This window comes from Aedes aegypti, chromosome 3, assembly GCF_002204515.2.
Source record: "Aedes aegypti strain LVP_AGWG chromosome 3, AaegL5.0 Primary Assembly, whole genome shotgun sequence".
Classification (NCBI taxonomy): Eukaryota; Metazoa; Arthropoda; class Insecta; order Diptera; family Culicidae; genus Aedes; species Aedes aegypti.
The window spans coordinates 312607732-312629401 of NC_035109.1; the positions used below are offsets into that span (position 1 = coordinate 312607732).

The window sequence follows — 21670 nt, forward strand, 5'->3', positions numbered from 1 at the left end:
TCTGAACATATGTGTCAAGCTTATGGGAACGCAGTTTAGTGCACAATTGTGTTTGATTTCTACTTTTCGAGAATTGAAATGGTTTAGTATACAACAAATTTATAGTCGGTTCTTCCGGGCATTACGTCCGAATGGCCGCATCCGATATATTTTAAATGGTCCAAAACTCTTCATTTATAATGTTGAATATTAGATCGTAATGATTTATGCAAATTAAAATGATTGTCATTGCAAATAAATAAAGGTAACTTGGCATGTCCCAAAAAAAAGCCCTTTTTTACCCGACCAGTGACCCAGTGACCCACCGGAATAACTCCGGCCACAGGAATATTTCCGAGTTCCTCTGGCCACTTCTAGAGACTAAATATGTGGGCCAGTAAACTGACAAAAAATCTATTTGAATCCGCTAAGAATATGCTGAGCGGTGAGTGTTTTAGTACTTTTGCTTTCACTCAGGCCTATACGGGTTAAACATAGAGACTATTTAGGAACAAGAGATCTACTGTCAGCCCTGTTAGGTTCATATCCCGAAAACAAATGATGACGCCAAAATCTTTGTTATAACAAAGATATATCTTTCATGTTGGGATGTCTTTTGTAAAAAGATGAATAAACGGCTATTCTGGTCTTTTTTTTGGCACACAATCGTTCCGATGTGAATTAACCTACATACGCAAACTATGTATATTATGGAATCTTACTTTTCGGATGTGTCGGGTTTCCAGAACCGGGTATGAATGTGGACATGATATAAATAATTATAATCATAGTCCCGCCAATACATATTCGACCATGAATGATCGTTTCAGATTATTTGATTGGTTACGAAATTACAGGTTGTCAAAATTTGGGTCTTCAAAGGGACTTTTTCCAGATTTTCTGTGTTCCCTCTGGCCACGGAAGTTAGAGCCGGATCTCCCGGAAAGTATATGAAACTAGACACGTGTGCCTTTTATTTAGCCTTGAAAGAACTGAAATCGAGCTGTTTAAATTTTCGGATCGATCCTTATTTGTAACTTTTTGATAGGAACAAAGGAAGGCTAATTTTCATTTGTTCCTTGTTTTGACCCAATCAAACAAATAATCACCCATAGAGATTACGTATTCAGTGTACTCACGTTGGTGGTATCAGGGGCGTCGGGCTCGACACGCTCAGCAGGTTGAAGCTGTCGTTGAAGTTCAACGGGTTCAGCGTCAGCTTGGTGATCCAGTCCCGTTCGTTGCCCCGGTCGCCCTGGTTGCGATAGTCGCGGCCCCGCATGCCAAACGACGGCCGCAGCACCAGGTCGTCCTCGTTGGTGAGCTCCTGGATTGGAGCCGGTCCTTCAACGCGGGCCACCTTCCGTGGTGTCCAGTTGTTATTGCGCAGTTCGATCAGATCGCGCAACAGAAACCGGATACGAGGCGGATATTTGCTCGACAGGGAGTACTGTTCCATCCGGTCAAAGTACTGATCCATCAGCTGTTTTCCCAGCTCTGTATCCAGATTCTTTCCGCAGGTCTTGATGAGTTGTGCCAAGCATTCCATGTCCTCGCAGTTTTTCTCCGTCGACGCGCTGGACTTGCTGGTAATGAGCGAGCGCAACATCTTGTGCAGATGTGGCTCGCCGAGCATGTCGAGCTTATACAGCTCGCCGATGAACTTAACATTGCCCAATATCTTCTGTTTGGCCACATTTTTCTTTTCCTCCAGATCATCTGTGAGGGCGAGTTCCGAATTGATGATCTTCTCACTATACTGCACCCGGTTCTCAAACTTGTCGCGGCAAACGTTCAGCAGAATTTGCAGGAAGGTGTTCGATTTGGTGTTGTCAATGTCGATCTCTAGTTCTTTCTCGATGCGTTTGCACAGCTGTGCGTACATAGACGAGTACTTGGGTTCATCTAAGGCTTTGTCGAATATCAGCAGGATAACACCGTTCAGTATCTTGGACGAGTTCAGATCTAGCTTCAGCAGGTCATCACTAAGTTTTTGGAACTTTTCTGGGGTTAGCTTGTTCAGAATACCGCGTACTTTTCGAAAGATCGAATCAACTCTGGCCTCTTCGGTGAGTCCATGTTGCGGTCTCAGTGATGGAGGGACCCAGCGTCGGCTAGCGGGGGGGATTTGATTTTCCCTCCCCGTGGCACGAGACTCTGTCCCCGTTTGCCTGGGGTCTTCCGTCTTGGAGGTTGGCAACGAACCAGCAGCAGGATATGTGCTCCGCAACCCGACCGACGACGGAACCGCTATCTTTTCAATTGTAGCCGGAATGGTGCCGAAAGAAACGTCAACTGGCTGGTAGCGGTAGGCGGCCTTCGGTGGCTGCTTGCGAATTGGTTCGTAGGAGGAGGACTGGTGATACGTTGAACGATGAATCCTAACGGCGGTTTCGGGTTCGAGTACCCGAAATTCCTGGCAATTCCTCCTCCTGGTTCCCTCCTCTCTCGCACTAGGAACACGCGCGCGCGCACACGTACAAACACACGCACACACACAGAGGGAGAGAGCACTCGCGAACTTAGTGCGCGCCGGGGGATTAAATAGCTCGGGCACTGAGGCACTGGACGAGTAATCTACTCGCACTCGGAGGCGGGAGCGAGCACTAGTACCGATGGGGATGCGGGTTTGTATTGAACTCACGAAAGTCGCGAACGTTCAAACACACTTGCTGGTGCAGATTTTGATTGGGGTCTACACAAAGCCTGTAAGGAGAAGAAAGAAAAAAATGTTTTAGAATAGATTGAAAGTTACTTTAAGTTGCTTAAAACTAATTAATCTGTTAATTGGTGAACTTCATGGTGAAATTCTGGACGAATTCTTTACAATGGAGTATTAGCCGGAATAATCCGTAGAGAAATTGCTTGAGCAATTTCTGATAAAAGCTTTGGATTATTTTTTATTGTATACTTGTGTAAATAGCTTGAAGGTTTACTGTAACAGATCGGCGTAGGAAGTTCAGAAGGAATTCTTGAACACATCGACGATTTTTGCACATAATCTGGAATAGTTCAGCCTGAAAATTTCTTGTAGATCTCCTGGAGTAACAACTGAAGAAAACGAGAAAACTGGAGAATAATCCATTGAGGAATTTCTTCATGGATTAAAATAAGGGCTGGTTCACGAATTTCATAAGGCTAAAGGGGGTGGGTGGGTGTCCACAAGATGTTAAGGCTCATACAAAATTTGTAGAATATTCATACAAAAAGCGTTATGAGGGAGTGGGTGGGTGTCGAAAATGGCCATTTTTAGCGTTATGAAATATGTGAATAAACCCTAAGAATATCTATTCTAATTTTCAGAGCAATCCACAATTTTTAGCCGAACCCCTGAGAGAAATGCTGGAGGAATTTATTAGGTAATTTCTCGATTTATTTTTGTATACGTGTCGGAATAGATTCCTGAAATTATCTCTAGATAAGAGTTCATAGAAGACATAATACGGAAATAAAAATCCTGAAGAATCTGTGGAGAAGTGGCTTAGGCATTTCGGTGGGAATTTTTGGAAACTGAAATAAAAACTGGGTTTTTAATGCCAGTTGTGTGGTTCTAGTCGAAATACTTGAGATTTTTGTGATTCGCGATCGAAAATTGCAATAATAATGCTATAGCTTCGATAGGCATATTAGAATTCCGGAAATCCTGCGATTGTGTAAGAAAAGAATCATTTAATTAAAATTGAATTTTGAGTCCTTAGAGGTTTCAGGCATTACAATGTACAACGATCAGGTTCTCGATTGCAATTCCGACGGAATTATGGGACATTGGTGGGAATTCCAGCTGGAGTTCAGATTTTATCCTAACGATACTTTTAGATTTGAATGAAAATGCTGGGATTCGGATGAATGTTGATCATAAGTGGTCCGGATTCATTTCTGCAAAAACCATTCGACAGATAAATCTTCTTTTTGATATTCCGAATTTTTTGTGGATGAAATCTGGGATTTCGGTGACAGTTTATGGATTAAATTAGGCATTTTGAGGTTTCAACGGAAATCCAGGAATTCCTATGGGAATTCCGGATTCCTTCAATGCGAGTTCTGTAATTCTGAGACCATAATGGAAACTTCAGTTTAGTGTTATGATTGGAGATTCCAATTTTTGAAGTGAGTGCTAGAGTTTCGATAGGTATATTGGAATTTCAGGAATCCTGGGATGGTGTAAGAATCTTTGAATTGAGATTAAATTTTAGATTCTACTAAGGAATTACAATAGACAACGTTCAAGGATCTCGATTACAATTCCGAAAGAATTATGGGACTTCAGTAGAAATTCAAGCAGGATTTCTGGTTTTATCCTAACGATACTCTGAGATTTAGATAATTCTGGCAAGGGTTCAATGATTTCAATGTACAACGGTCGCAATTCCGGAAGGAATTGTGTGATTTTGGTGGAAATTATGGTAGCAGCTCTGGTGTTATTTCAAAGCTATTCTGAGATCTAGATGAAAATGCTGAAAATTCGGATAGGTATTCTGAGACTTTTGAGAGTTATTAGATTCCGATAGAAATTCTCAGATTCCTTTGGGATTTGGAACTCTGCTGAAGATGCCAGATTCCGATAGGAATTCTGAGATGTCAACAAAGTGTATAAAAGAAAACATTCGTAATTTAGGCGTTGTTCACAAATAAACAGTACAACACTAAAGTTTTTCACTACAGATCGAAAGATAAAGTCCCTAATTAGCGTTTATATAAAAACACAACAGAAGAGATTAAGGTGGATCAGTTATTGATTAAAGAGGAAGTCAACTAAGAAACCCTGCAAATGTTAAATAAGTCATTCTGAAAAGTAACGCGAGAATAAAAGAATAAATGTATGACAGAAAAGAGAGATGAACCTATTATGGATTCTGAGAAGGGATAGCTTTTGAAGAACCATCAACGAATACTAATGAACTTCAAAAACGAAATATTCTATGATTGTTGTCTGTCAATATAAATCTTTGATTGAACATCGATATTATTTTCAGTAAACCTGATCCACTAAAACTATAGTATAAACTTTACAGTATCGTCTCTCAAACTGGCTTCTTTTAACGTGATTCGTGTTCTATTGAAAATTCACCCCCTAAGATTTACAAATAGGCCTCAAATTTGATCATATTTCCGGGACGAGCATCTATGTCATTTGGGAGTACATGTATTGCTTCAAGACGAACATTATATTACACATGAAATGCATAAAACAAGCACTAGCCAATTTGTTGTTCAACACTGAAAAAGTAAGAAGGATTGGGACGACCGGTCTGTAACTGAGAATACCAACGACATCATCGCGAATCAATCCCAATCCATCGACGTTTCACCGACCATCTCAATTTTTGTGATTGCCAATCGCAACGCTTTCCAGCGAAAGCCCGTGATTCACGGGTTCATTTTGCAACCGTAGCGAAAACACTTGACTCACTCCTTCTAGGTAACCCATTTTATTTATACCTGATTGCGGTGTTGATGTCCCGATTGTGCACGATAACATCCCAACCCACCGCGCAATAGACCACCTCCCGAAGGAGGAAAGCTTGTTTTCCATTTTAATTTTAAAATTTGAGGTTGATCGAACACCGAAGTGCGCACAGCTGACCGACTGCAATATGTAGCTGAAATGGATTTTCCCCCTGTCTATATAGTTAGTCGGGGGATGACGACGAGACATCGGGGATGGGGACGGCCGCCATTGTGTGATCGTATTGGTCTGTTTACACATGACTTTTAATTTTAACAACTCAGTCGATTCCATTTCAGTGGTAAACATCTTCCAAGATGGAATTTCGAAAGGGGAAGTGCATCAGCGCGACCCGAACAAGAAAATGGAGATGGGGAAGAGGACGACGAAGAAGAAGAAGAAGCAGGGAATACGCAAAAACCTGTCCCTCTCTGGTCACCTCGCACTCATCGCGAGCTCCAACGGGTCGTGGGTTTTGCGCTTGCTGCTCTCTCTTTCGATTATCTGCGCCTCAATAATGTTGGTTACAATAATATAGGAAACAGACGTTCGCGACGTCATGGCCTCATTATCGGTCGAACGAGCGTCACCCTCGAACACGTAGAATGGAGAAGTAAATCAGCACACTTCAACAGGTCTAGGGAGCACATTGACTGTCTCTTCTAGAAGGTTTTGACCAAATGATAACGGGTGTCCCGATCCAACGAAGAAGTCGTCTTCCTGGGTAGTAGGCGTTGTAAAACGAAATGGCTCCTATGTAGAACAGCCTACCCACATCTACCTGGGTTCGAACCTACGCAGCAAGGTCAATGGCTACCATCTCTTCTCGGTACAGCACAGGTAGACAAACTGGTAGGGCAAGTGTACCATTAGTGGTGCACCTAAGGGAAAACTGCTAAAACACGGTGTTAAGATCATGAAATATATGATTTTAACGTATCATTCGATAGATCTCAAATCCTTCTATCATTCAAATGTATAAAAATCACGATTCATTTGAAATTTCCCTGCAAAAAGCCTTGCACCAATAATAGGAACACTGTTCCTTTAGTGGAGGTATATTTTAAGGATGGTTCCTTTAGTGGCGCAAACCATTGATTTCTTATGGGACCCTCCACTATGGGTACTGATGCACCACTATAGGTGCAAAGGAGCAAAAAAATTAAGCAAAATAATTGTTTTAAATAGTTTTACGGTTAAATTTCATGAATATTATTCGATTACTTGTATCATTTTCGCATCGTACATAATACAAAAATATCACATAATCATTTATTAGCGCGAAACATGCCAAAACACACTACCTCCACTATTGGAGCTACCTCCACTAAGGGAGCGTTTGCCCTATCACAGACGACAAAGACTTCCGCGAATGAGGAGTCCAACGCCTCGCAAATGGTGCACTGTAGACCTGACCCGATAGAAAAGGTTCCACGCAGAACAATGGCACACTTTTTCGCTATAGATTGCACTTTCATCAAGGTTGCCATGCGCTCGTGCGGCAATGCCTGCGAACGGAATTTGCCACACTCTCGCAATATACTACACTCGAGTCGCCATGTTATACACTCTTCCCTTAAAGCGAGTGGAGGGTAAATGGAAAAACCAACCTTTTGCCTTGCTTTTCGATTTTCCTTCACACGATAGAGGACCGTTACCAAATCAGAGGCTATTGGTTCGATGAAAACTATTCCTCTTCAAACACTGTTCCTCAGACAGTCTCTGATTTTCCACTTTTTTTTAAGATTTACACACTTATTCGGGGGCCACTTTCTCCCACACTTGGATCTCTTTTGAATTCCGCGATTAATCGACTCACTTCCGTCGCGTCTTACTCGACCGAATACTGTTCAACTACTGTGCGGAGAACTGCCTGCTCTGGCTCGAGGCCTGATGGGTTGGTTACGTAGCTGGCTGGTTGGTTCGTGTTCCTTTCTTTCTTTACCAAGCTCTGCGGCTGTCGTCGTAGAAGCGCGCCCGAGCTTACGAACACTGCAATACTGGGAACTGTTATTCGACTATACGACGGAGTGCCTACAGCAGGGCTGGCCAACGTGTGGCCTGCGGGCCACATCCGGCACGCGGTTCTATCTAGTGTGGCCCGGAGGTGAAGATTTTTTCATATCTGGGCCCATTGGTTACTCTACCAACCTAAAATTAGAACCTATTCAGAAGACCAATTATTTTGACTTTTCAAAAAATTTCAAAGATTTAAAGAACTATTTCTCTCAATAATCTTTCTTACAATTTGATAGACAAAACTGATCTTTAACAATCATAATTTGTTTTCAAATAACTTAATCATAATTTGTTACAGATAACTATGAATTATTCTAACAATGTATGTTGGAAAATTAAAGTTTTTTTTTATTTTACGAGCAAGCCTTCATGCATAACACTGTCGAATGCTTTTTCTATGTCTAGAAGAGCAAGACCAGTAGAATGGCCTTCACATTTGTTGGAACGGATCAAATTTGTTACACGTAAAAGTTGATGAGTGGTCGAATGTCCATGGCGGAATCCGAACTGTTCATTGGCAAAAATTGAATTTTCGTGATGTGGGCCATCATTCTGTTCAAAATAACCTTTTCAAAAAGTTTACTGGTGGAGGAAAGTAAACTGATTGGACGACGGCTAGAAACTTCTGCAGGATTTTTGTCTAGTTTTAAAATGGGTACAACCTTAGCGATTTTCCATTTGTCAGGAAAATATGCTAATTGAAAACATTTGTTAAATACATCAACTAAGAATGATAAGTTACTTTCTGGAAGTTTCTTGATGAGGATGTAGAATATTCCATCATCGCCTGGAGCTTTCATATATTTTATGTATTTAATAAATAAAATAATAAAACTCACTTCTTCCAAATCAGTCTCCCAGAAATTTTCGAAAACGTTCTCTTGATTAAGAATATTTTCGAAGTCCTGTGTAACTTGATATTCAATTGGACTAGTAAGTACTAAATTGAAGTTATGCGCGCTTTTTCGCAATTAGTTAGTAATAATTTGTTTTCCTCCTTCAATGCCGGTATTGGCTTCTGTGTTTTTTTTTTTTTTTTCAAAATTTTAGATAATTTCCAAAAGGGCTTAGAGCCAGGGTCCAATTGAGAAATTTTATTTTCAAACTTTTTGTTTCTTAATTGTGCAAAACGTTTCTTGATATCTTTCTGCAAATCCTGCCATATAATTTTCATAGCAGGATCGCGAGTGCGTTGAAATTGCCTTCTCCTAACGTTTTTCCGACGGATCAAGAGTTTAACATCATCGTCTATAATTACGGATTCAAATTTTACTTCATATTTTGGAATTGCAATGCTCCTGGCTTCAACAATGGAATTTGTTAAAGTTTCAAGAGCATTGTCAATAACAAGTTATGATTGTAAAGAAATGTTAACATCAAGATTACTATCAATATATGTTTCATATATATTCCAGTCGGCTCGAAAATAATTGAAAGTGGAGCTGATAGGATTGAGAATCGCTTCATGGGATATGTGAAATGTAACAGGGACATGATCAGAATCAAAACCAGCATGAGTAACTAATTGGCTACAAAGATGACTAGAGTCGTTTAAAATCAAATCAATCGTAGAAGGATTTCTAGAAGAGGAAAAACACGCAGGGCTATCTGGGTATTGAATTGAGAAATATCCTGAAGAGCTCTCATCAAATAAAATTCTTTGAGAATTATTCCATGACCGGTGTTTGGCATAAAAGTCAATTTTCACATGTCAGTTTGGAGCAAATTAACTTGCTGTCCAGAGCATTGAAAAGGCAAATAGGCAGCTATGAAAGTATATTTACCAAGCTGTGTTTCAACAGAAACACCTAAAGCTTCGAAAACTTTAGAGTCAAATGACGTAAACAGTTGATGTTTTATACGAATGAATAATGATTGCAACTCCCCCACATGCCCCATCAAGTCGATCATTACGATAAACAAAAAATAGCATCTTTTTTTAGTTTGGATCCAGGTTTTAAATAGGTTAACTGCTACAGGATTGGACAAAACATTTGCAACTTTTCCTGTTTTCCATACAAAATGACCAACTTTGGTAAGCTAGATCTCAGTCATTTATGGACCGATTCAAATGAAATTTCCGAGAAACCTCAGATATAACTTGAATTTTAAAATATAGTTTTGAATATTTTTTTCAATCACGAGTTTAAAAGTAATTAAGATTTAACTAAAGTGAAATTTTCGATGAAAAATTCAAAACTATTTATCTGAAAATCTTATAGCCCTACATAAAAACTGTCTTCAGCGAAGTTGTTCATCTTGTTAAAAATTACAGATTTGTTGAAGATATCATGGATCTATTCCTTCAATATGTTTAGTTATGTCATTTATAAAAAATCGTCAGAAAAATCACTTTAGTCAATCCGTTACTGCTTTTGATCTTGTGATTGGAAAAATCATTCGAAAATATAAGTTCAAATTCATGTTATGTCTGAAGCTCTGTGAAAAATTTCATTCGAATTGGTCCATAAATAACTAAGATCTAGCTAACCAAAGATAGTGATTTTGTAAGGAAAATCTAAAAAGTTGCAAATGTTTTGTCCAATACTGTACATGCATGTTATTAGCTGTAAGAAAATTAAACAACTCCTCCTCTTTACCATTGGCTTTGAACATTCTATCAATCATTAGATTAGAATTGTTAGAAAATTAAAATCAGAGGCAGACATATCACTTAAAGTGGGTACATTTGATGATTTTCCATTAGAATTTTTGGTAGACGAAGAGACGGAGTAGATGTTACCTGTGGCGACAGGGTTTTTTTCATTTGATTTGAAACAAGTAGAATGGGTACTCATAGTATGAATAGGGGAGGAGTTCAAATTACCTGCTACTGGACAGACGTCCTTAGCGTGAGAAGAACCTCCGCATTTAGCATCCATGCGACAATTTTTTTGTACCATGACCCCACTTTTGGCACCGACGACACTGAGTGGGGTTCTGGTAATTTCCTCCGAGGTTCTGGAAATGTTCCCATGTCACACGGACATCGAACATAAGTCTAGCTTTTTCTAAAGCTTTAATATTATTTAGATCTTTTTTGTTAAAGTGAACTAAATAATATTCTTGAGAAAGCCCTTTCCGAGCAATGCCAGATTGGGTTCTCTTTTTCATAATGATTACTTGGACTGGATGAAATCCAAGCAAATCGTTTATTCCATTTTTGATCTCTTCAGGTGACTTATAGTCACTTGAGAGACCTTGTAACCTGTTCCTTTTACTTGATTGCTGTGGTGAGTTATCATTGCTCGCGCACACTGGGTCCCTTTGAGTGCCCATAGCCATGCCAATCAATACAAGAGTTCCGGTCAGATACTACCATGTCAAACCATCACACTGATACAATACTCACAACAGAACATTATCAACGGATCGATCGTTATCAAGTGTCGGTCGATCGCGCCGCATGCCTTAGCCCCGCTGGGCGCATGCTGCTCTTGCTTTAATATTATAACCAAATCGACCATCACACCATCACCTGAACACACCTTACCATACCACCCGATTCTGCAAAGAGGCAATTTGCCATAAAGACTAGGCTCCGGTATTAGGAACCCTAGTATCATTGCACTCATTCTCTGATAAGGAATCAATATCATTCTCGTGAGTATCTTCACGGCCGATCGAAGATGAGCTCCACACGATTGCCCACTGCTAAGCACGTAGGGTTGAAACCAATAAACCCAACACGATAGTCTAGATAGCCATCAGTTGTCGGTTTCTCGTCAAACAGACCAGTGCGTTAGTAATACGGTAGTGGTCTAAACAGTGCAGTGCTATAGTTCGGTTATAGAGTCTGACCGACGTAAGTGGAAATACTATTGTGGATGAATAGGCTATTAATTGATGTGTTGCAATTACTCTTATAGAGCTTATATTTTGCGATGGCTCAGTGGATGCGCTCGATGGCTTGCCGCGAGTAAGCGCAACAATTCTTTGAGATCGGTAAGATGTTGCAAAAACTATATTTCGAACGTGATCCCAAAAAAAATGTGTTCTTCGCAAATCTAATGGCTCTTCTGTATGCCTATATTAGGCCTTTTCTTGGATCCAGAAAAATCAATGGTGGTGTGTCGTGGTGTATTTGCACTAATGGCGTGCAGAGCAGCGGGGTTGCCGGCATGGCGCCGGTGGTTTCCCTCCTCATCTGTCCGGACAGGATCGTCGCTTCGCTGTCGCCGTGGGATACACCCGCACACGATCACCACACCCAACACAACATTAGGTTAAGGACATAGGATAAGTAGCAGCAATAAATGTAAGTACACTGAATTGATCACCCCATTTTTCTTGTTAGACTGTAATTCTCATCTTGGTTTGGGATGGCTCGAGTCAGTCAGCGTTTTTGGTTCCGCTTTTAACGAACTAGATTTCTGCTACGGGTTGAGTAAGCGGGTCGGGGGACCAATGCTCATTGCTACCCTTCTATGCTACCAAATTTTGTCTCCAGGTCTCATGCGCCCTCTGCGGAGAACCTTTCAAGACGACTTTGAACAATCGTTTAGTTTTGTCGTCATACATAAAAAATATGTACTTCTTCTCTTCAAGATGTTTGAGAAGAAGCTCACGATCTTTAAGAGTTTCCGGCAAAATGAAACAGTCGCCTTTCTTTGCGATTTGGAAGGAAACCTTGATTCCCCTAATGGAGTTCAGGATTTCCTGCCTAAATCCCCCAAATTCGGAACAACTGACCACGATAGGCGGCACTCTTTGCTTCCTCACTTGAATCAAAGATCCTGGGCTAGAGACTGCTTCGATTTGGTGTTCGGAAAATTTGTCTAGAGCATCGAACTGATTGCTCATTTCGATGCAATTATCAACATTATCCATTTCACCCTTGGAAGAAAGTTCGCATTCCGGAGAAACGTCCTTTCTTCCATTCTTGCCACGTTTAGTGACAGTTTTAAATCCCACTTTTTGGAAGGAAGTTGTGAACTCAGAGAATCACCCTTCCTTTTGTTTGTAGTTGCAACCATGTTTAGTGAATAAACGAAAGAAGACGAGACCTCCTAAGAGGTTTTTTCCCAAGACGGTGTCCAAGAAGGATTACCACCGCTAGCTTTCGTCAACGGGTCCAACGAAAATCTGAAGGCACGGGTCCAAACAAGTATCGTAAAGGGAGCAATAGTAGAAAAAATAGTACTGAAAAGTACTGTTTTAGTAGCACTGAAAAGTACCGTTTTTAATTTTAGCACTGAAAAGCACTGTTTTTGTAGCACTGAAAAGTACTGTTTTATTGCTTTAGGTAGTTAAAAACAATTTCCAAGAGCAGAGAGAATTCGTGTACGCACAGCACGTACCTACGCACTGAACCGCACAACATTGTTTCCGAGACCTGGCCCGCGGTTCCAAAAAGGTTAGGTAACCCTGGTCTATATCGATATGGCTCCGCGGGTTTCTCTACCTCCAAGGTATATCTACGCTCCGACCGAATACAGGAAGTGGGTATAGACAGAGAGTCCAAGGAAGAAACTCGACTATGGCTTTATCGTATCGTTCGTACGCTGGTTGGAGAGCAGAGCGCAGGTATGTGTAGGGCAGCAAATTGATTCCATTCGTTATATGGGTAGTAGTTTTTCGCATCCATACCGTTTTGCTGTTGCAATCGTTGTCGTCGTCGTCAGTCTCAACATCATTATTGAGGCTTTGCTTGGGGTGTCCAAATGAGATGACTCAAAAACGTCTGAGTTGGGCGTTGTTGTTGTTGCTGTTGGTTGGTAAATGTGATATGCACATATCGTGCTCAATGAAGGGATAAAGAATGGATCAATGAGTCATATTGTTGTAGTGCCATTGAATGAGAAATCTCAATTGATTTGATAAGAACTGCTTATCATGATTAGTTGTTTCTAATGTGTATACTTCATTGACTAACATCTTCAAGATGTTGGATATATTTAATTTTAGAATCATATACATAGAAAAAATCTACAAAAAATATTTTATGAATCACTTCTTTGAATTTCAGTCTATGAAGTTTATCGTAACTACGCTTGCGCTAACTTCTTCAAATTTCTTTTGGATTTTTTAGGGATTTGTTCATAAATTCGTCTAAAACTTTACCTCGGAGTTCCTACAAAAGCTCAAAAATCTCCTACAGTTTTCCAAAAAAATAACAAAAAATATTGCAAGAACCACTACAGAAATTTTGAAACTGATAAAATTTACAGATACATCTGAACGTCTGTGATTTTTTTTCGCAGATAACGCAGATTTTGAAGGTTTTTTTAAGCTGGAAAACTGAATACCATTTAAAAAAATTATACAGAGTGACCATCATATTTCTGGTTTTTCAATATTTTTTCTGGTTTTTCACCTCAACTTCTAAACATTCGTTTTTTTTTCTTCATTAATATAAAGGGTTTTCTAAAGTAAATAAGTTCAAGTGGAACATAAGACAAAGCCACATATTGAGAAGCATGTATGTTATTTATTGAATTTTAAGTCAAAAATAAAGGACTTTCATACATTAAGGATTGTTTTCAAGAATACCTATCCGGAATAATTGTGGTATAAATGTTCAGTAACTGATAAAATTTTTCAATGTTATACGTTAGAGTGCCAAAATCTGCAGGAAGAGTAATTTATTAAGCTGCGATTCAAAAATTCTGGACGAAACAGTAAGAGAAAAGTAAAAAAATAGTTAAAAATGACAGTGGTGGAAAGAACAAAAAATATTTCGAAGCATAGTTGACCAATGTTGAGAAAAAGGTGGAATATTTTTAGCGGCATAGTGCAACAAAATTAAAATTGAATCATTGAAATTTTTGAATGATTCGATTGAAAGTTACTTGAAAGTTAATATATTAAAACATACCGATTGTTTATAACTTATGGTTTGTAGATTAAGCGCTCGAAAATATTTGTCCAAACCATTATCCCAAAGGAATTATCTCAAATTAGGAGCATTTACAAAATCAATTACAAAAAGGATTTTTCAACAATCAGTATTCAATAACTTTTTAATGATTAATCCATAAAAGCGTACCGTACAACGGGGCAACATTGACAGTTTTTTATGGAAAATTGATTATTTCTTAGAAGTATTTTGTCAATGTGCTGTGCCTACACGAAAAAGAGGAAACACTTTCAGCTAAGGCCAATGCCCATGATGAAAGCTTTATTTTGGGTACAATGGAAACCCCGTCGAGTTTAATGACTCACTGAAATCAGTCGACACATCACTTTTGAATTGGTAGTTTTATTCATTCCATCCAATCCTGCTTCCTACTATTAGCAATGATTACCATCCATACATTAAATTTCATCCATCCATCTATCCGGGGGAAGATGACTACGTCTGCCTTAATGCCAAAGTGTCATCGACTCCTCCCGGAGTCCCAGCAGACCGTCGTCGCGTCGTGCTTTGTTTCGCATTCCCTCTTTATTGTCAGTCTGGGTCTGTTAACAGTGCAGTGCACTGTCGTCGTCGTCGTTGTCCCGGTAAAAAGGGTATACATTCCACATGATCGTGAGATCTCTCCCGTGCACCATATGTTTGATATTCTTTTTTAGCATTTTTTCCATTCTCTTTATATTTGGAGGGGTTTTGGACATCGCAGACACTGTCGTGTCACGCATACTTGCCAGAATACCAATACCGAGATCGCGTCACATTGACGGCGGAAACTTGGGGATCAATGGAACATGTGTTGCCTTTGGTGGTGCTCGTGAAGCACCCCGATACGCACACCGTTCTTCGGATGGGAAGACGTCGTTGACTGCGCGCGATAGTGTCCTTGAACTCGATCAATTTAAACGGGCAACGAAAATGTGGGTACCCTCTATAATGAAATCCAGAGAGCGGGAACGTTGTCGTGTTGCAGTCGCCGTTGTCGCAGTCGCCGCCGACTTTGACGGCGACGCAAAGTTCAATGACGCCACGAACTCGCGAATCGTGAGGGTGATCGCCGTGTAATCGCTGCATCACCCCATGGGCAAGGACATCCAGCGACTCAAAAGCGGCTCTGTTCAATGTTGCAGTGACTGCATTATGGCGATGGGTGAAGGATTGTGCATTGAATCGGTTCGATGGCTTCAATCGCGAGAGAGGGTATTACATCAAGATGCGCTATGCCGCGGTGTAAATCGGTACACTCTGTTCCGCAATCGAACAAGGAAGAAATGAAGTAAATACACGGAGCACTGGAGCAACGACCTGAACCGAACGTATGCAAATCATACTTTGAAGTAGCTATCAGTGAACGATTTGAAGGCACATATATCACACGTGAGTTGGTTTTGTGAGAATTTTCCGCAAACTGTTAACCCTTTCAGGACCTCCAAAATGTTCTGGAACTCGATATGAGGTAAAACATGAATAAAGTTTGGGCAAACAGATCTTCTCTCACGAAAATATATTCAAGAAGTACCATAGAATCCCAATAACATCTTATATTACATTTGAAAACTATAAACAGCAATCCATGATTTTTATTGTACGTTCACCAAGTTGTTTTGTTCAAAAGTAATTGAACATTTTTGAAGCCATGGACAATATAACTTTTTCGATTTTCCATACACACCTTTGGTAAATTAGATCTCGGTTTTTTTTTACCTTTATCAACAAGATTTTCAGCCCTGGGATAGTTCATCTAGGGACCAACAGCTTTACTTCTCTTCTAAAGGAAGTCATAACTACAAATAAAAAAAATCTAAATGTCAATGTAGTGTAAACTGAAGAGGATTATAAAACTAAACCAAATTCATGTATTGTTACAGAATAAAGTAAACCTTCATAAATATACGTATAATTTTCAACTAAAAATGCTTGAATGTTACACACTCAATCTGTTCGGTAAAAATAACTGGGTTTTGGAACTACCGAAAAAGTCAGTAAACTAAAAATAATTGTCAAAAATCGAAAAACAGAGATTTTTCACTGAAATTTTGCAGAGAGCTTTCTTTTTATATCATATATCGATAAAAAATAAAACATGGTGGAATTTGCTTTTCAATTACGCGTGGCGACAGTTTTCATTTTACTGACTTTTTCGGTAGTTCCAAAACCCAGTAAAATTTTGCCGACCCCAGTAATTTAATCTAAGTGTGTACATTATTATGTAAATTAAAAGTGAAATCAATTGAAAAATAATAAGTTGGTTGATGAAATTTACGTTTATTTTGATGCTCCAAATATGTCCATGAAAATAAACTTGAATTTACAACTTTTTGTTTTAGCTGTGTATGACCTTTACGTCAAAGTGACTATCTAGAAGATGGGATTCGATCTAGATGTTCGACACGAAAGACGTGAGTTCTAACCACTACACCAGGCCCGTCCCCTAGATCTCGGTTATTTATGGACCGATTTGAATGAAATATTCACAGGATGACTAACTTAACTTAAATTTCAACATAAGGTACCGTGGGGTAAGTGGATACAGAAAAATCAACAGTTAACTACATTGTTATGTTCAGCTATGAGGGACTATTATAATAATCGTTATTTGTTTCTATTTTTCTGATTGTTATGTATTGAATATGAGGGACTTGAATACCAATAAAAAAAAAACTATTTTCAAAACAAATGTGATGTAATTATGTATAGTAAGAATTATATTACTCCTATTTTTGTTGTTAGTGCTATGTTACATATTTTGATAGTTTTAAATAAAAAAAACTTTATTGTACCAAAATTTCATAACAAGTATTTATACATTAATTCACACTGATTCGAACAAAAAATATATTGTTACTGAAATATTCTAGAGCAAATTCATTCATACTATACACATAAATTGTGCAGAAATATTGTAAGATTCTTCCTGACGAATACACTAGTAGTTTTAAAATATTAAATACGTTAACTTTTGTTTAACAAACTGAAATATTTTTATCCTTTTTGTGAAAATATATGTATCATCTGTCTAGAACAATGGATTATGGACAAAATAACGTACGATAATATGCTCTCAATTAATGAATTTGTATGTTTTGCTCTTTTGCGATTCAGCTAAGATAAATTTTTGAAGGACAGAAAACAATTTTGAAATGAATTGATTATTGCAGGTAATAAGTTTACTTGTGTTAGTTTTGCAGTAGTTTTAGTTTGATCGTGCAAATATAACCTAAAACAAAGCAATGGTGCGAAAACATTCAAAATATTCAAGTATTTATGCTTAATATGATCAAATGATCCACTTCCCCCACTGTACCTTATATTGTTGAGTAATTTTTCCAATAACGATTTGACTAAAGTGGAAATTTTGACGACAAATTAAAAACGATTTATCTGAAGATATGAATGCCCTTCACAAAATCTATTATGAAAAACATATGTTCATATTGTCTAAATCTACAACTTTGCTAAAGACATCATGAAGCTATTTCTTCAATTGTGTAAGTCATTTATTGATATTTGTCAAATAATCGCTTTAGTTAAACCATTATTGCGTTTGAACTACTGAGTGAAAAAATACTCAAAAATGTAAAAATTCAAGTTTTAGAAGAACTGTGAAAATTTCAATCAAATCCATCTATGAAAAACTCAGATCTAACACTCAAATGTTGATGATTGTGTATGGAAAATCAAAAAAAATAGCAAATGTATTGTCCAATACTGTATGTTATTGAATACTTTATGAAGCAAAATAAGATTTTCTTGATTCTCCAAACTGTCCTTGAGTTGTTTTCTTGCTTGTGAGAAAGATGTTCTATCAAACATAAGCATAAGCATTGATGACCGTACAATTCGCTACTCCGTGATTGTCCAGGAAAATCGAAGTTGCACAAGGAATTATCCGATGTAGCTTGGGAATAGCTTCCCATAGTCAATGTACACTTTCGAGAAGTCCAAATATTATAAAGTCAATAACGGTGCCGGCCACGTCCTTACGGTCATCGGGAAATGAAAAAGATAAAAAAAATAAACATTTGAAATAAATGCATGAAACGAGCTCATCAAATAATCGTCCATCCTTGTCTGAAGCGCCATAAGTTATTTTCAACATCTTCGTTAGGATGTTCAATGCATAAAAAACGCTCCAATGACACGAGAAACCCCGAACTCGATTGCTTGGGTCATGGAGAAAAACTTACAAATGTCGAATAGTTTACGTTTTGTTAAAAAAAAGAAGATTATGGATTTTAATATCATTCCAGTATTGGACGATACAACTTGCATTTTTTTTATTTCCCTTCAAAATTATATATTGTTAAGTAATTCAAAATGAAATTTTTGACGAAAAATTAAGAACGATTTATCTGTAAATATGAATGCCCTACACAACATCTGTCATAACGAACTTGTTCATCTTCATTCTTCAATTTTGATTGTTCCTAGTTATTTCTGAAGAACTGTCTGAGCAATTGGTGTCAGATGTTATCCTCAATTGTAAAAAAATGCTGCTGATTGAGTAAGAAATATTCCCAGAACTTTGTGATTGTCTTGTCCAGTGTTACGTGGGAATTGTAGTCAATTTCACGTCAGAATCCTTTATTAAATTGTGTTGTAGACTTTATAACAGACATTCTGTTAAAATTATGCCTAAGATTCCATCATAACTTCACCCAGTATTCATTATAAAATCATCATATGGAATCTGTTGAAATGTCGACCAATATTTTATAATTCCATAATTCTGCTCAAAATTCTATCAAAAATCGGTTTTGGGTTCTATATGAAACCCATCCAGATTATAGGAAAATCTTGTCCCTAGTTCAATAGAAGGCTGGCTTCTGATTCTAAGAGAATTCTGTTCAACACATTGTAAGAATCCTGCCCTATTTATGCATATTTTATGAGAATTCTGCCAAGAATCCCTTCCAGGATTGTGTAACATTAATGTTCAATATTCTATGACAGTGGTATTCACCCTCTTTCATCTCATGCGCCTCCTTTTTAACATATTTATAAACTTCATTTCCTACAGCCTTCTTTAAGCCTTTTTAGCTGTGAGTATAAAAATGTGTCATCGATGCTTGTTCGACTGTAGTTTCTTGTAGATGTTGGATTGGCTTTTCAGTCTTGACAAAATTAAAAAATTGTTATTTTATTATGTCCAACGTTTCGGTCCGTTTGGGACCTTCTTCAGGGACTCAGTTGTTTCAGTTATTATGTCTACTGTGATTCGGTAGAAACTGTGACTGTCTGAAATACTGGAAAATCAATCCAACATCAATGAAAATGTTTTGGCTAGTTCTTCTCTTTAAACAGTGTTATTTTTTGGTTGTTCTTGATAATTCTACTCCGTTTGGCGTAAGCTTGGCCGAGTGGATAGTTTGATTTTGATTTTTTTTTTCATCCATTCCGTCTTAATTTTATTCAAGAACACCATTTTGGAGTTATTAGAAATATTTCAGGTATATTTTTTTAAGAATCACATGAGTTTTTTGTGTTCATTTTTTTTCTTATCGACGATTCGTTACATGTAATTTGTTATAGTTAATATTTGAGGATTTCGGTATGAAATTTGCCTATGTTTTCCTCCTCGAAAAATGTATCTTACACATACACTATCATACGATACCATTTAATTTTTGATATATTTTAATTTTTCAGGAAATATCCTGTTTATACGCTTATATCTGATCCACTCCATATTTAATTTTGCTTAGTTTTCGATTTTTCATTTATTCTCTCATGTTTTTCATGTTGTAGCCTTAAAACAACAAATAAAACATGAGTTAACTGGTCAAAAGAAATTCATTCCCAAAAATGCTCCTCTGTCACTATCAAAATCGCACCTCAAATTTTCAGGAGCATAAATCTATAGAATCAAAAAATGTCCAGATCTGAAAATATGATCGATTGATCACCACCAGCGAATAACCAATCGATATTTTTTTTCAAAATGAACGGTGGTTCGGTTCACCAGTTTAGTGCTCTTGAAAATTTGAGCTACGACTTTTATTCATATTTATCTAAATACAAGAATTTTCATTGGTTTTATTTTATGTATGGTTTTACCAGTTTTACTTACAAAATTTCTCTACGTTGTGCTTTATGTTCTCAACATTATGAACTAAAGTTTCAGAGTATAACTACTAAGGATAAGACTGTTTTCTCAATAATTTTGAAAGATTTCGTCCAGAATTCGAAATCAATGTAAACTAAACATCATGATTGTTAATTATTGTATTGCTTCTTCTTCTTCTTTCTGGCGTTACGTCCCCACTGGGACAGAGCCTGCTTCTCAGCTTAGTGTTCTTATGAGCACTTCCACAGTTATTAACTGAGAGCTTACTATGCCAATGACCATTTTTGCATGTGTATATCGTGTGGCAGGTACGAAGATACTCTATGCCCTGGGAAGTCGAGAAAATTTCCAACCCGAAAAGATCCTTGACCGGTGGGATTCGAACCCACGACCCTCAGCTTGGTCTTGCTGAATAGCTGCGCGTTTACCGCTACGGCTATCTGGGCCCCTGGTATTGCTTAGCTGGCTTGAAAGATAACTTGTCAGGAAACCAAATCTTTTGATGCTGTAGGTATTATTTTTTTCCCTAAACGTTAGTAAAATTCCTAGTTACCCATATATAAAAAGACAGTACCATGAGCCCATAGTTATGGATTAAATAGTGTGTAATACGGATCAGTGCGCAAAATTTTGAGATTTTTAACTTAATGCATCTGTATTGCATGATTTAGCGAAAGTTATTGTTATGTCACATATTACTGCAAAAAATAGCAGTGTTTGAGCTGGAAACAAGGGTAAAATGCCCTTTTTTGTGATACTGCATTGTAGTAACTGAGATATGAACTGTTTTCCCTCCACACCAAGTTTTCCACCCATTTTTGCCTGCTAAAAAATGAAATTTACAGACCTTGATGTTTTATTAGTCCATAGTGATATTGCCTGAAAATGTCGAATCCAATGCTTAAAATGGCAGAAATCTACATTCTTTGGAAGTGATCCATAACCGTGGATCACTAGTTAGAAGTGCTAATATTCGGTATTTAGAATAAACAATCAAGAAACATGTTTTCCAAAGATGAATTCATACTAAATCAAAGCGAACGAGCATGTTTTACGCTATAATATTTGAATTTTACCACCTGTGGGAGCTTATGAATGCTGACGGCACTTGTTACAGGAAACGACCATATAATGATACCTGTGTGGTACCAACTAAACATTTGTCAAAAACACAGTTATTTAGCGGGTGAATGTTGTGCTTGACATTACAAATGGTAGAAAACAAGTAGTACAACATGGGAAAAATATGTTTTACGTCAACTTTTATGTTTTGAGCGAGTTATCCGATGTTGAACGCCAAAGTGAT

The 21670-nt window shown here is 37.9% G+C and overlaps 1 protein-coding gene across 4 annotated transcripts in view; it reads right to left on the bottom strand.

Annotated features, from left to right (window-relative positions):
• Window positions 1–21670, bottom strand: part of LOC5569787 (eukaryotic translation initiation factor 4 gamma 2) — an 88187-nt gene that overhangs the window by 13272 nt on the left and 53245 nt on the right. For 3 of the 4 annotated variants that reach the window (XM_021849914.1, XM_021849915.1, XM_021849916.1), the window contains one exon: window positions 1119–2685. In XM_021849914.1, coding sequence (XP_021705606.1) covers window positions 1119–1864 — 746 coding nt within the window. In that variant the 5' untranslated portion in view covers window positions 1865–2685. Of the gene's footprint in view, window positions 1–1118; window positions 2686–7035; window positions 7316–21670 lie in introns of those variants that run through there. The other variant, XM_021849913.1, reaches the window with a different exon arrangement.